General features: G+C 38.9%; 1 protein-coding gene across 4 annotated transcripts in view; it reads left to right on the top strand.

Moving 5' to 3' along the window:
• Positions 1 to 9,994, top strand: part of MIA2 (MIA SH3 domain ER export factor 2) — a 36,439-nt gene extending 26,445 nt beyond the window's left edge. For 2 of the 4 annotated variants that reach the window (XM_021542727.4, XM_021542728.4), the window contains exons 21-29: positions 46 to 81; positions 1,006 to 1,073; positions 1,727 to 1,809; positions 2,183 to 2,314; positions 3,828 to 3,980; positions 5,313 to 5,444; positions 7,925 to 8,001; positions 8,396 to 8,630; positions 9,434 to 9,994. In XM_021542727.4, the coding sequence (XP_021398402.2) occupies positions 46 to 81; positions 1,006 to 1,073; positions 1,727 to 1,809; positions 2,183 to 2,314; positions 3,828 to 3,980; positions 5,313 to 5,444; positions 7,925 to 8,001; positions 8,396 to 8,630; positions 9,434 to 9,582 (1,065 nt within the window). In that variant the 3' untranslated portion in view covers positions 9,583 to 9,994. The remainder of the gene's footprint in view (positions 1 to 45; positions 82 to 1,005; positions 1,074 to 1,726; positions 1,810 to 2,182; positions 2,315 to 3,827; positions 3,981 to 5,312; positions 5,445 to 7,924; positions 8,002 to 8,395; positions 8,631 to 9,433) is intronic. The other 2 variants (XM_021542729.4, XM_021542731.4) reach the window with 1 other exon arrangement.
• The last annotated feature ends 3,160 nt before the right edge of the window (positions 9,995 to 13,154 follow it).

Below are 13,154 nucleotides of genomic sequence, written 5' to 3' on the forward strand. Positions count from 1 at the left end.
TCCTAAGATTTGGTGTTTAGTGAATAACAAATCTCTCTTTCACAGATTACTTCACATGAGAAAAAAGCTCATGATAATTGGGTAAGTTCCAAATACTGAATTTTCTGCGCTTTCTGCATCTTCATTTTTCATTATTTGAAAAGTTCAGTTTATCATCTTTGTATTTGTACTAAAAATAGATCATCAAAATTATCTCTAACCATCACTTTTAAACATATTTCTTGCAGAAATACACAAAAGCATGTTAAAAACACTTTTATTATATAAAATAGTTAGCAAAATTAAGCTGGGTACTTATGAACACAGTAGAATGATAATCTGATATCACTTGTTATAGCAATAAATCTGTTGGAAAAACATGACACCATATAACAAATCTGTGACATTTTGCTAATAATGAAAGCTTTTGGCCTTGTTTCAATGCCATTTTGATATTTACTTCGGGTGTACTTCACTTCTTTTATCCACAAGTAGAACCTGTTATGTCCTGTGAGAACAGTATGTTCCATTGACATCTTCCTAAGAGTGTTTCTACAAAATCCATTTTTGCCTTTTTTTACAACAGGAAAGTTTAAAATATCTCCTGACTAATACATTCTTCACTTTCACAGAATGTCTGAGATAAAATCCTGCTAAAAGCTATGGTGCTTTGTGGTCATAATTCCAGAGATTTTATCTATCCAATTTTAAAATACAACATTCTTACATAGAATTTGAGACTTCAAATCTTCTGTAGGTGCTTCAAAGCAGGTATAACCAAAGAATTCAATTTCTGAAGTTTTAAGAACCTGCAGGAAAGCCTTATCATTCCTCTAAAATTTGGGTTTAGAGCTGTTAATATCATTTGCTGACATATGTGAAGCTCCATACATGAGTCATATCTTGTGAAAATGCAGTCCATACACTTCACATAAAATGTCTTGGACTTAGGAATTGTCATATTTATGAAGCATTTAATCAAAAAATAGCAATATCTAATCATCTGGTTTTTGTCCTTTGCCAAAGCTGACAGCCCGAGCAGCTGAAAGACACCTCAATGATATAAAAAAAGAAAATGCACATAACAGACAAAAGTAAGTGCAGTTCTTATCTACTCATAAACAAATGCAGTTTGGTATGTGTTGGATTTAGGCAGATTGATGTTTTCTGTTAATGTTTTGTGGCCCAAACACAGCAGAGATCACAGTGTTAAGAGTTCTGAAAGAAATGACCTGCAAGAAAGTAACAAGTTAGGAAATACGTAAGCATTTAAATACTTCAGGAAAGAAGCAGAATGTAGTACTAGAACACAAATGTTGGGGAGGGGCGTATTGTTTATTTGTTTGTTTTAAATAAGTATGTATCAACCAGATGTTTGGTTACCTCACAGTTACACAGCTTATCTCAGAAGTTGATGCTGAACTAACAGTTGGTGGTAGTTGAGAGGAACTTTGATGTGTGAGGTTTAGTAATACTTGGAGTGCAATTAAAGTGATGCCATACTAGGAATGTGATATCTAAAATGCAACTTCAACTTCTGAATTACAGTAGAAACGGCAGCATAGAGAAATACTTTCAGGCATTTTAAAGTGCAGAGTACTGTGACATCCTTTGTCTTATTTATTTAGGGAATAAAATACCTTGCTTCATTAACCAGTTATGTAGAAAGCCTGACAGTAAACAGTGTAGTCTGGTAAAGCTTTTGCATTTCTTGGTCACTTACTAATTATTTGTTGTCTCTTTGCAGATTAACTGAAGCAGAATTTAAACTTGAACTTTTAGAAAAAGACCCTTATGCTCTTGATATTCCAATGAGACCATTTGGCAGAGGTACAGTATTGAATTGTAAAATAGAGCCTAATTCTTTTGGTTTATGGTTTTGTTTCCCTAAACCACATATTTAATTGCTTGAAAACGTATCTTGGCCTTGCTTGAAAACTATCTATTTGTATATACAAATGCTAGTCTTTAAAAAAAAATAATTGGGTCATAAGTGACTCTAGATCCCATCAAATATTTTGTTGAAACTAAGAGCATTTGTAGTATTGATGAGAATAGACCAGGAACATGTTACACATGGTAATGAGAGCACAAATTTCATTTTAGTTATATAGTTTAGATTTTAGCTTCACCTGAGAAGTTACTAATACAGTTTGTTAAACTAAGTATTGTGAACTTGAGTATTTTGTTTTAACTGTTCCAGAGCATTCCCCATATGGACCCTCACCAATGGGCCGGCCTTCATCTGAAACAAGAGCTTTTCTTTCCCCTCCAACTTTATTGGAGGGTCCTTTAAGGCTTTCACCTATGCTTCCAGGTGGAGGAGGAGGAAGAGGTACAATGCTTAAACTTGAAAATGTATCTATTCTGGATTTCTCTCTCCTCTCCTATAAACCTGTCACACCTTTTCCTCATGTTAGTGACAAAAAGTATTAAAACAACCAATTCAACACAAACAGTTAATTGAACAAACTCTTTCTGTTTTTCAACTTGCTTCTAAAGCTGTTTAATGTGTAACAATGCAATTGGAAATCTAGTTTTTGTTGGTAGGTTTGTCAGTGGATTAATTTTAGAAGCATAAATTAAGAAAAGCAAAAATCCAGACTTATCAGTTGTCTTTTTTTTCTTGGACATATGGGGTTATGCTAAAATAAATAAGATTTTAAAGTAAAATGGAGTGAATTAGTTTTCTGAAAAAAGAATACTGCCCCTTCCATCTCATTGGTCTACAGTCTGTGAAAGGATGTTGTCAAAAACATGAGGCAGTTTTATTGGAGGTTGTGGTATTAGAAAGTTATTGGTTCAGTAAATTGGTTCCCTTCCCTTTGTTTTAAATTTGAAGCAGTCATCCTACATGGAGAGTGTTTCTTCCCTGCTGATAGAAGGGATCAGGAAGTTTTTGTGTAAGGGGTACAATTCAGAGATTCAAGAGTAGGCAAAAGTAAGCTGGGGTGGCATGGGTTGTAAGGGAAGGAAAATACCCTCCATTCATATTTCTTACGCTGATGGAAGTGGTGTAGGTAAATGCTAGAGTGAAGTTGAGCATCTGTTACAGGTAATAAAGAAGCTGCTGTTTAATTTATTTTTACCATTGCATCCATTGAAGCCTCTACTTGATTAGTGGGAAATATGTCCAAATTTTTATTCTATAAGGACTTCAGTAAATGCAATTGTGCTTATCTCAGAGTGCACAAGACACACAATGGCTTCAAGTTTTAGGTTGAATTATACTGTGGAGAATTAGAAATACTGAATTCTGCTATCATTCTCTGTAGTTTTTCAGACCCAGTCTGTTTTAGAGGAAGCTTACCATCTAAAATCACTTATTTTAATGTTTTTTATTGCACTTGATTATGTTGACCTGGCCTTAGAGAGTTTTTTTTTGTTTGGTTTGGATTTTTTTGTTTGGTTTTTTCCTTCTTCTTGAATAAAGAGTTAGACCAGAAGAGTGTTGAATGCAGTTGGGTGTTTTATGATACCAGTATTAACTCTCAGCATGTTAATTGTTAGTTTGATTAGGTTTTTATCACTGAGAAGGTTATTTATCATGAGGGTACTGGTTTCTGGTTCAGATTAACTGGAACGTGTCAAATTATTAGTTTTTTCAAAAGCACTGCAGGTCCCCTATGTTGTGCTGTTACTGAGCTGAGACTCGTCGCTGCGCGCCTCTGAACCCTTCTCGTAGCCATAGCTGGTCATTGGCAAACAGCCCGAGAGCCGTGGAGCCTCCGGTGTCCTGACAGTGTTGGCATTCCATGATTGCTCCACTGTTTCCAGACTGAACAAGGAAAGCCACAGCAGAGGATTTAAAACACAAGGGTGAATAACTACTTGATTTCTTCAATTAGGATCCAGAGGACCAGCTGCCATGTATGAAGCTGGAAGTGAAAGAGGAGAGCTGAATCCTGATAGATTAACTGATCCTCACAGACCACCATCAGATACTGGATCCCTGTCTCCTCCTTGGGAAAGAGAACACAGGATAATTCTGCCTCCACCAGGTAAAAACTCTGCTTAGCTACTGTATCCATGGAAAAGACGAGTTGCTGACTTCCAGTCTATATATTTAACTGTTTTGGGTTTAAAAATATTAAATGTTTTCTTAGACCCACGTGTGCAACTGAACTGGTATTTTTAATAGTTTTTTCCTCTTCTTGAACAGTGTGGTTTATTTGCACTTCTCTGCTATCTTTTAAGTATATATTGATATTATCAAGGGACAATCAACTGTTTGGTTTCATCATTTTGCTGGGAGTTTGTTTAGTGTATTAAAAGACCTGTCTGGGCTGGATAGCTAATAAGATATTTAAGAAGTAAAAAGTTCTAATTTTTTTAAATAAAACCAGGTAATGTTGAAAAATTTTTTTTAAAAAACTCCATTTATATTAATAATACAGGAGTACCATGGTACATTCGTCCTGTCTGGCACATGTTTTCCTGTTGATAATGTCTCTTCAGTGATTAACAGCAGCAAAATCAGTCTTCAGTCTCACATCTTCAGCTAAACATCTGTATTGCACTTAACCATTCAGGGGAGGCAGAGATGAGTTAAGAGGATTTTGCTGATATTTCTCAAGTAAAAACTTGGGGGTATGGACAACCTTCCTGGGTACCTGTAATAAAAAAGAAAAAACATTACAAGTCTAGAAAAAAAAATAAATAGGTAACCTCAGTTATTACTGCAGCAAGCAATATACATCTGTGTGAAAGTCTAGTGGTAGAACTCAAGCTCCTCTCAGGAGCAGTTTCTCATCTGGTGGGTGTGGTCTGTTGACAGCATACTGCAGAGAGGTAGTTTGGTTTCCTTGGCTTTCTTATTCTTATTCTTACTCTTATTCTTTTTCCACCTTTGCCCTTGGGTCTCACTGATACAGTTTGTCTTGCAGCTGCATGACAGATTGCTAGATCTGATGCCAGCAAGTTGGTGGAAACATATTACAGCACTATGAAACATAATGGAAAACAGTATTCTTACCTAAGAATGCCTTAAAACATACAGTACCTTGTTTTGTCTTCCATCTTCTTTGCTAGGCTGAACCTTTGTTTCAAGACCCCACTGTTTATAACTTAGGCAATTATAACTTTCAAAATTCTGCTGTATGTTAAACCAAAAATCAATGAACTTTTGCAGCTTTTTAGAAACATAAGCAATTGGATATACTTGGTAGGATTCCTCTGGGTTATTTAAGATTTGTTTGCTCACCCTGATTAATAGACACTTTGTATATTTACAAGAGTGTAAAATGGCCCGAGAACCTTTCTGGTCTAAAATTGCATGGAATGGTAGGAATAAATCTTCACAGACCTATTTTCTGTGATTTCTTCAATGTTAGGTGAGCCTTATGCTGATCCAGTTCTTCCTGCTCGAAGACAAGAAAGATTTTTCCCTAATCCTCCAAATACTGGAAGACTTTCTGGACCAGCAGAACTACGAACTTACAATGTTCAGTCTTTTGATAAAACAGGTGGGAATTGCTTCCATGATACTCTAGAATGGAAAATCCCAGTGTAAGCTGACTGTGCATGGCAAGCTGTGGCAAGAGGACAGGTCTTTAGCTACCACAGAGCACAAGTTCCATTGTGTATGAAACATTTTAACACCTGCTGGCTTTGATGCAGCCATTCCCTGTTGGAGCACCTGCTGTCAGGTGGGCAGGATTCCATGAATGGCAGTCATCAGGTATTTTTGTGGTCAACCCTCGCCGTTCTGTATGATAACCACTCATAATTGGTTGAGAGTCTGTTTTGGTCCCTCCCATGAGGTTCATCACAGCATTAAAACACCACAAACCCATACTTACATTTCTGTGCCACATTTGGTAAAGTTAGAAAGGGTTAGATTCACAAAGAATGAAACAGAAAATGTTCATGTGTCCACTGGTTTGGTGCATGGAGGTAGAAGGTCTGAGGCCTCTTCCTTCAAACTGTTGACCACAGTGGAAGCTTTTTGTAGTTCACAGTGAATTGCCCCCAGTTTAATCATACCTTTCACTGATCCACTAGTTTTGATTTGGCCGATTATGTACATTTTAGTTTGTGACACTTGGCAACTGCCAGAAGCTCAGAGGCAAAATTTTGGTCACAGAGACCTTATCACTGACAGCTTAAGAGCTTAATACTTATCATCAACGAAGTGAAGCCATTAAATTCCCAGCAGAAACTTCACCACCCAGGACTCAGTTACTGACAGGATTAGTAAGAAGTGACCATCTCCCTTGCACCCTTTCTGACCAGAGGAAAGGGAACCTTTGCTACTCAGTGTCACAGTGTTTGGGAACTGGGAATGCTGAATTTAGTTTCAAGTCGAAGGTTCAGGTTTCAAAGTGAATGGTTCTTATAGTTTTGTCCCTGTGCAGCTACTGACCTTCCCTCTTTCCCAAGCCTTCTATCAGTTTCACTACTGCTTTCTCACTTCTGCTTTCTAATACTTCATGTTCCACTGAGGTCTTCTAGCACCTAGCTGCTGACTGAAGGACAGGAGAGGTGCACTGCCTTTGCACTTACTAATGCATCCTTTTTTTGCCCCTTTCTTCAGTCCCTGCCAAGCAACAATTAATTTATTTTTTTAAACATTGTAGTCAGTTCCTGGGCAATTCAGAGCCGAGGGAATGGAAACAGGGTTTTGGATAACCTTGTTGCCAGGATTTAACAGGTCATTAAGAGTGTGTGAACATTGCTTTCTAGAGACACATAATTTCACTAGAGTTGGCTGAGTATTTGAAAAAAAACCCCAACCCCTCCAAAAAACCCCTTCAATTAAAAACCAATTACCAAAAACCAGCCCATCCAGCACACCTGACTTCAGAACAGCAGTGTCTCACAGTACTAAAATCATGGCTCCTACTCATGAGAGGTAACAAGTTGCATTTCTTATAAAGATAATCAAAATGTTGTTTAAAGTGAACAAAATAATATGGATTTTCCTAAGATGGGGTGGCAAACTATGAAAACTTTTCACTTGAGGAGGTACCTGGAGCAGGAAGCTTCTTGTCAGAAAGAAGAGCTAAAGGTTGACAGAGTTTGTGAGGAACTTCATAATGACCTAAAATGGAAAATGTTATGCAACATAAATATCAAGGCATGAATATTCTCTATGTCTGTATGACATAGGAGTTGAAATGTTTTAGATTAAGTAACAATATCATCAACAAGGCTGGGCCTGCTTGAAATGACAAGTAATTTAGAGTGTTTGAAAAGACCTGTCTGTTCATTGAGAAAAAAAGCTTTGTTTGCTTTCAAGGAGTAGAAATACAACATGCACATAAAAATTCTGTCACTAGTTAGTAGTCTTGTTTTGGTTTGTTGTTTTTTAGTATAATCATCTCTATTCAAGCTAAATCATAAGAAAGCCGTATTTTTCAAATCCCAGATTTGGGGGTTTGTTTGTTTAAAGAAAGTGTATTTAGTGTATATATTTAGTCTGTTTCTATCCAGTCAGATTCTACTCTCTGACAATTCCCTTTAATAGTTTTCTCTAGTTGTTATTGAAAATACTTGGTCCCAGTAAAATTTAAAAGTAAAAAGACTGAAGTTTCTATTTATCTCTTTACTTACAAAGTAAATAAGGCATATGAGAGGAGGAAGAGGATGATGATGGTTGTTATTATTAGCATCATCATTATTATTATTTCTTCTGTCTACTTTCTCAAAACTGATGTGGTTCTAGAAGTTTCCTTGATATTTGTCAGCCAAGGAGGGAATTGGTTTTTGTCATACTAGAATGGGATTGGTGTGAAGCTTTGTGCCAAAATCATATCATAGCACAGCCATTCCCAGCATGGGGCTTACTGAAGAAATAAATTATTAATTGGAGGGAGGGGCAAAAGGGAACTACTCCTTGCTGTTGATTTTGTTGCCACTCTATCCTGAATTCAGAAAAAAATTCTGAAATCTGTGTAGAGAAAGAGATCAGCACTGAGTAGCTTATGGTAACTTTTGCATACAGATGGACAGACATCTTCAGAACATAGTCCACGAACAGAACCAAGTGGAGATGGGATGAAGGATCATTCTAATCTTAGCGTAAGTAGCTAAAGAAAGGCTTGATTTAAAGAAGTTTTCATTTTCTGCAACAAACATAGAAACATTTGTCTGTAGTCCATTGGTCACATAATATTGCACTCTTCAGTGCAAATTATAAAATTATATGTATGCTTTACCACAATGCGTATTGTCTTGTGACTTTGATGTATTACTAATATAATCCCTGTTGAAAATTAATTATATCTCAAAAGACAAAATTATGGTCAAGCAGGTGGTCAGTACACATAGATAGCCTTGCTCAGGATTATGCTGCAGCTAAAGCAGAGTTGGAACCGGCTCTTACCTAATGTCACACCTACATGAAAGTGGGCCTGATGGGACTGGAGATGTTCCCTTTCCCTCTGCTAATTTCCCTGGTTTCCTTGTGTTGCAGAACTCGCTCCCTGATCAGTCGCTGGCACCTGAAAGTGAAGCTGTCAGTTCAGGGTTTGCACCTCCAGCTTTCCCTCCAGTCAGACCTCCACTGATGCCTGTGGATCCTAGAGCACCACCAGTACCTTTCATGAGACGAGGACCTCCCTTTCCTCCCCCTCCTCCTGCTGGCATGTATGGGCCACGGGAATGCTTTCCAGTACGAGACTTTGGGCCTCCACGCCCTCCGCTGCCAAGTACGTGGCTTTAGCCAGCATTTGTCTCAAGCTGATGAACAAAACTGCTTTGTGCAGGTAGTGAGTTACCACAGGGGTAGACATGCTAACTGCTTAGAAGCACAACTGCTTCTTAATTCAGCTAGCAGGGAGCATCCCTTCTGATTAAGGTTCCTTGTGTTGTACACTTACTTTTTCACAACAGCTCATCTTGATATTTTTACAAATACTAGCTTTGGCTGAAAAATATGGAACATGTACTGTTCAGCGTTTAAAGGATTCTTTCTGAGGGGTAGGAAAGCAAGTAGGTGGTTACCTTAATCCTTTTCTTCCTATAAAATTGCATCTTCCATAAATCTTAAAAGTTTCATCCTCTGGCTTTGAAGTGTGCCGGTGCCCTGCAAAGGGACAGTCCCTAAACTACTGTTTTCCCTTGGAGTTTGTAAGACGAGCAAGGTCTAAGTATCAGACTGCAGGACTTCTTTCTGACTCTTGCTGTTCTCTGAGTATGTATGAAGAACTAAGCCATTTATCTGCCAAAATTATCTGTAAGGTATGGCACGTAAGAGTTGCTGTGGCAGACTGAAGGGGCAGCAGCAGCCCAGGAGATGGCAGTGGCTGGCTGCTGCTTTGAGACTTGTGGGTAACTACTGAGAAAAGTGATGGTTTTGTTCTCCTCTTTCCTGGTATCTCTGTCTCTTTGGATCCTGACATGTGACTTCTAGTTAGATAAGCCAAGCTGAGCAGTAAGCCAGCAAGAGGAGCAGGTGTACATGTTTACTGTTGTGATTGATACTAACTGGATTACTCTGATTCTCTCACAGTAAGAAATCCATTTCCAATGAGACCTTATCCTCACTATCCACCTCAGCGACCTGGATTTTTGCCTCCACCACCTCCTCCTGAAAATAGAGTTGAACCATCTCAGTCAAATCCATCAGCTGTAGAACCAGAACCACAGCAGGAGACTTGACAGTCATTTGGGGAATGACCTGAATCAGTTTTGTGCTCGCCTACTGGCATTTTTCCTTATATTAAGTAACCATTGTTACTTAGGTCTATACAAACTACTTTGCTCAAATTGAAGCTTAATAGGGAAAATTCTCAGGATAGTATTTTGTAAATAAATAAATACCTATGAATATTGTGAATAAGTGATTTCCACTGTACAATAGTAATTTTAAATTACGCATTTCTAACTTGAGTAGTCTCTTCAGAGGTGTATAAAATTAAATCCTGTGAACTTTATTGTAAAAGTCCAGCTGCTTTGTGCAGGTTGAGCTGTACAAGGAGTCTCTCTGCATGCCAAAAGTGATGCTTGCTGCTTTATGAATAGGATGTGAAAACAAATGGAAACAGTTAATAAAAATCTACAGAAAGTGAAAGCAATGTCACTGGTAACATGGTATAATAGGTTAAGATGAATAATTCAAGATTCTCCACTCACGTCCCCTCTGTTAATGGCCTCACAGGTGATCTTTCAGCTCCCAGGCTCTACAGTGTAGCAGTTCTCCTGCCATGACACTGGGGAGAAGAGGCGGCAGAAAAGCTGAGTGACTCTCCCATCACTCTTCAAAAGCTGGAATGGCGTTTATTGAAGATGCGTACAGGGGGTTTTTATGACTTGGGAGGAAGGAGTCAGATGCTCCAGCACACCCAGCCCTTGCCTTTGAAGACATATGGCTGCAGCGAACTAATAGGAGGGGGGTATTTTTACTGTCTCAACTTGAATTTGGTTTATTAGGCTTCAGATTTTAACACTTAGGAAATTGCTAGGCAGGACAAAAGCAGAATTAAAAAATACAAGAAGGAAGTTGCAAACTGCAGCATTAATAATAAAAGGAGTTGGTGTGGTATGTTGTTCACCTCTTCAGGTTCCTGTGTGGTGCTTCCCTGGCAGGAGTGGCTGTCCCAGCAGGCACAGTGCACCCAGCTGCAGCCAGGGCAGTGCTGGCCAGTGCCAGGCTGCTCTGGACAGAGCCAAGCTCTGCTTTTACTGGTGACTGTACAATCTAAAGCCTTCTGCTAGGAGTTGGTGGCTGTTCTGACAGTTTGGCTTCAACCTGAAAACCATGTAAGGACTTGGTTCAGTCATTTGATAAGAAACCCTCTAAGATAAAGGAAGCAAACCAGTTTTAGTGAGCCCCAGCTCAGCAGTAGTTCAACCACCGGCCTCCATTCTCTGCATGCATGCACACATAGCACATAAAGTTTCAGGCTTTAATGTAAACGCAGCTGCCACACCCTATAATTAGAAGTTACCAATAAAACCTGCAGCCCACTTTTTTTTTTTTTTAATTGCTTAGGTCAAGGCTGCCAAGGGAGTATTTTCTCTTGTAGTCCAGTATTTCTGCTGGAATTGGTTTGTTTCAGCTGTAGAGCTCTTCCATGGCTCAACTCGTATAATTTTTTTATCCTTTCTGCTTCTAGTTGAGCCTCAAAGCATTTAGGTAAGCATTTGTACTCCAGCGACTCAGTGACAGATTCTGACAACAGACATTTTAAATCATCTATGATAAATTAACCATGTAGTTTAATGTGGCTGTTGCATCAGCAGTAACCAATTAGTTGATGGCTATGAGTTTGCCTGAGAGGTTTCACAAGGATTCTCAAAGGAATTACTGGGTTTTACCCTTATCCTTGTCATCAGCCCTAGCAACCAGAACTGCCAAGTACAGCCTTGCCCCTGGACAGAGAACCAGGGTATAGCACAGAAATCCTGGGCTGGTAACACTGCCATAAACCTTTTCCATTCCCTGCCCAACTCACCTGGGAGGCTGCAAAAACTATTTATGAATGTATCTCTGTTTTCTGTGCAAAGACAGTATTTTCTCCATGTGGGTTAAATATTTTTTCTAAGTTAACTGAAAAATTCTTCCTCCACCAACACAGTCTATGCCCACAATGGTACCAAAAGCTGCAGGCAAAAGGAAAGATAGCTGGACTAAAAAAATGCAGGAAAAGCATGTATTGGATCATCCTGCAAAGAGCACAGCATTATTTGAGATTTTTTTTTCCTTCCCCAGTAGCAGTCCAAAATTTGATTTGCAAATTTGGAAGCAAGCTCAGGTTTATGTAATAGGAAGCAGGTAGATGGTAACCTGTCAAATGTAGAAAGGTCACACAAAAGTGTATATGGGGAAGTCCTTGTTCTACCCACCCCCAAAAGAATAAGCAACCTAGTTTTGACAGATGAAGGCTTGTGTTCCAAGCTCCTGCAGCTGAACCTGGAATGCAAAAGACTAACTTGACATTGCCATCTCTTCAGGAAATAAAAAGAAATAACAAAAGTAAGATTCCTTTTGGGACTATGCAAGTTCAAAGTAATTTCCCAAGTTTGTAAGGTCCCACTCCAAATGCAAGAGAATATTAAGATGACCTTTATTTCCTAACAATTAGAGATCACTTCAGCTTGAACCTCTTCATCCTGGTATCACTAATAAAGATTACTGCTGAAAATAGAGGCAGACAACAAACCCCACTTCTATCTATTCCTAAAACAAGAAAAATCAGGCATGCATTTCTCCACCACTGCTCAAGGTATGGCTTTCACCACACACTCCTGCTTTAATGGACTCCCTGTGATTTCCAAGATAGAAAGATTCTAGCCCTCTGTGTCAGGTACACTGACTTCTTCCCTGAACACAAGCCACACCCAGTGAGTAGACTTCAGGCTGTATGAAAAAAATCAGACCTGGAGCATTCTAACAATGGACAACCATTGCTCAGAGCCAGCTCTGGCTGCAACTGCAGTGAGTGAAAGCACTGCACATCCCCTACTGTAGTCAAGTGAGCTGCTTCTTGTGCTCCTCATTGTATCTTTCAAGATTACGTTAATTAAAAATAAAGCAAAAAATAGGTTAGACCAAACAGATTAAAAACACATTTGTACATCAGGAAGGCAAATAGGTTACTTCCCAACTCTTTAGTAAGGCATTACCTAAAAAATGCAGTACCTTGCAGAGATAAAACTACCATTCTGCAACTGCTTAAACCAGAGGACACAGAATTTGCTTTATTTGTTTCTGGCTTTTTCTGTGTGACTTGCTGAAATCTTGAACCCTTCACAACCAAACTTCAAGTTCAGATGCTGCTGAGCAGTCAGCATCAGATTTATCTGCTACATAAACCTCCCTTCTGAGGCCAAGCCCTGAAAGGTACTGAAATAAGTCCCAATATTTCACTTCACTGGAACATGAAAAGCTGTAACTGTATTTACCTTATCTTTATCACCCACAGCGTCTCTTCAGTATGTTGGCAAATGATCTTGCTTACCAAATCTGGAAGATCTGGGAAACTGCTTGAACAAGCAGTGCAATTTTCACACTTGGCAGCAGTTTGGGCTGTCATAATATGAAGTTCAGAAGCTCGAATAAAGTCCGTGCTTGGCACGCACACACTGACCAACCACTCTGACAAGCCTCACAGCACAGTCAGCCACTGCAGGGCACAGCAGCTCTCCAACAGCTGAGCAGACATTTGCAGCTTTCATTCAGAAGGCACAGCTGTGTACTCTGAGTACAGATAAAACGTCAAACTGAAGCG

The sequence above is a fragment of the Lonchura striata genome, chromosome 5 (genome assembly GCF_050655825.1).
Source record: "Lonchura striata isolate lonStrDom1 chromosome 5, ASM5065582v1, whole genome shotgun sequence".
Lineage (NCBI taxonomy): Eukaryota > Metazoa > Chordata > Aves > Passeriformes > Estrildidae > Lonchura > Lonchura striata.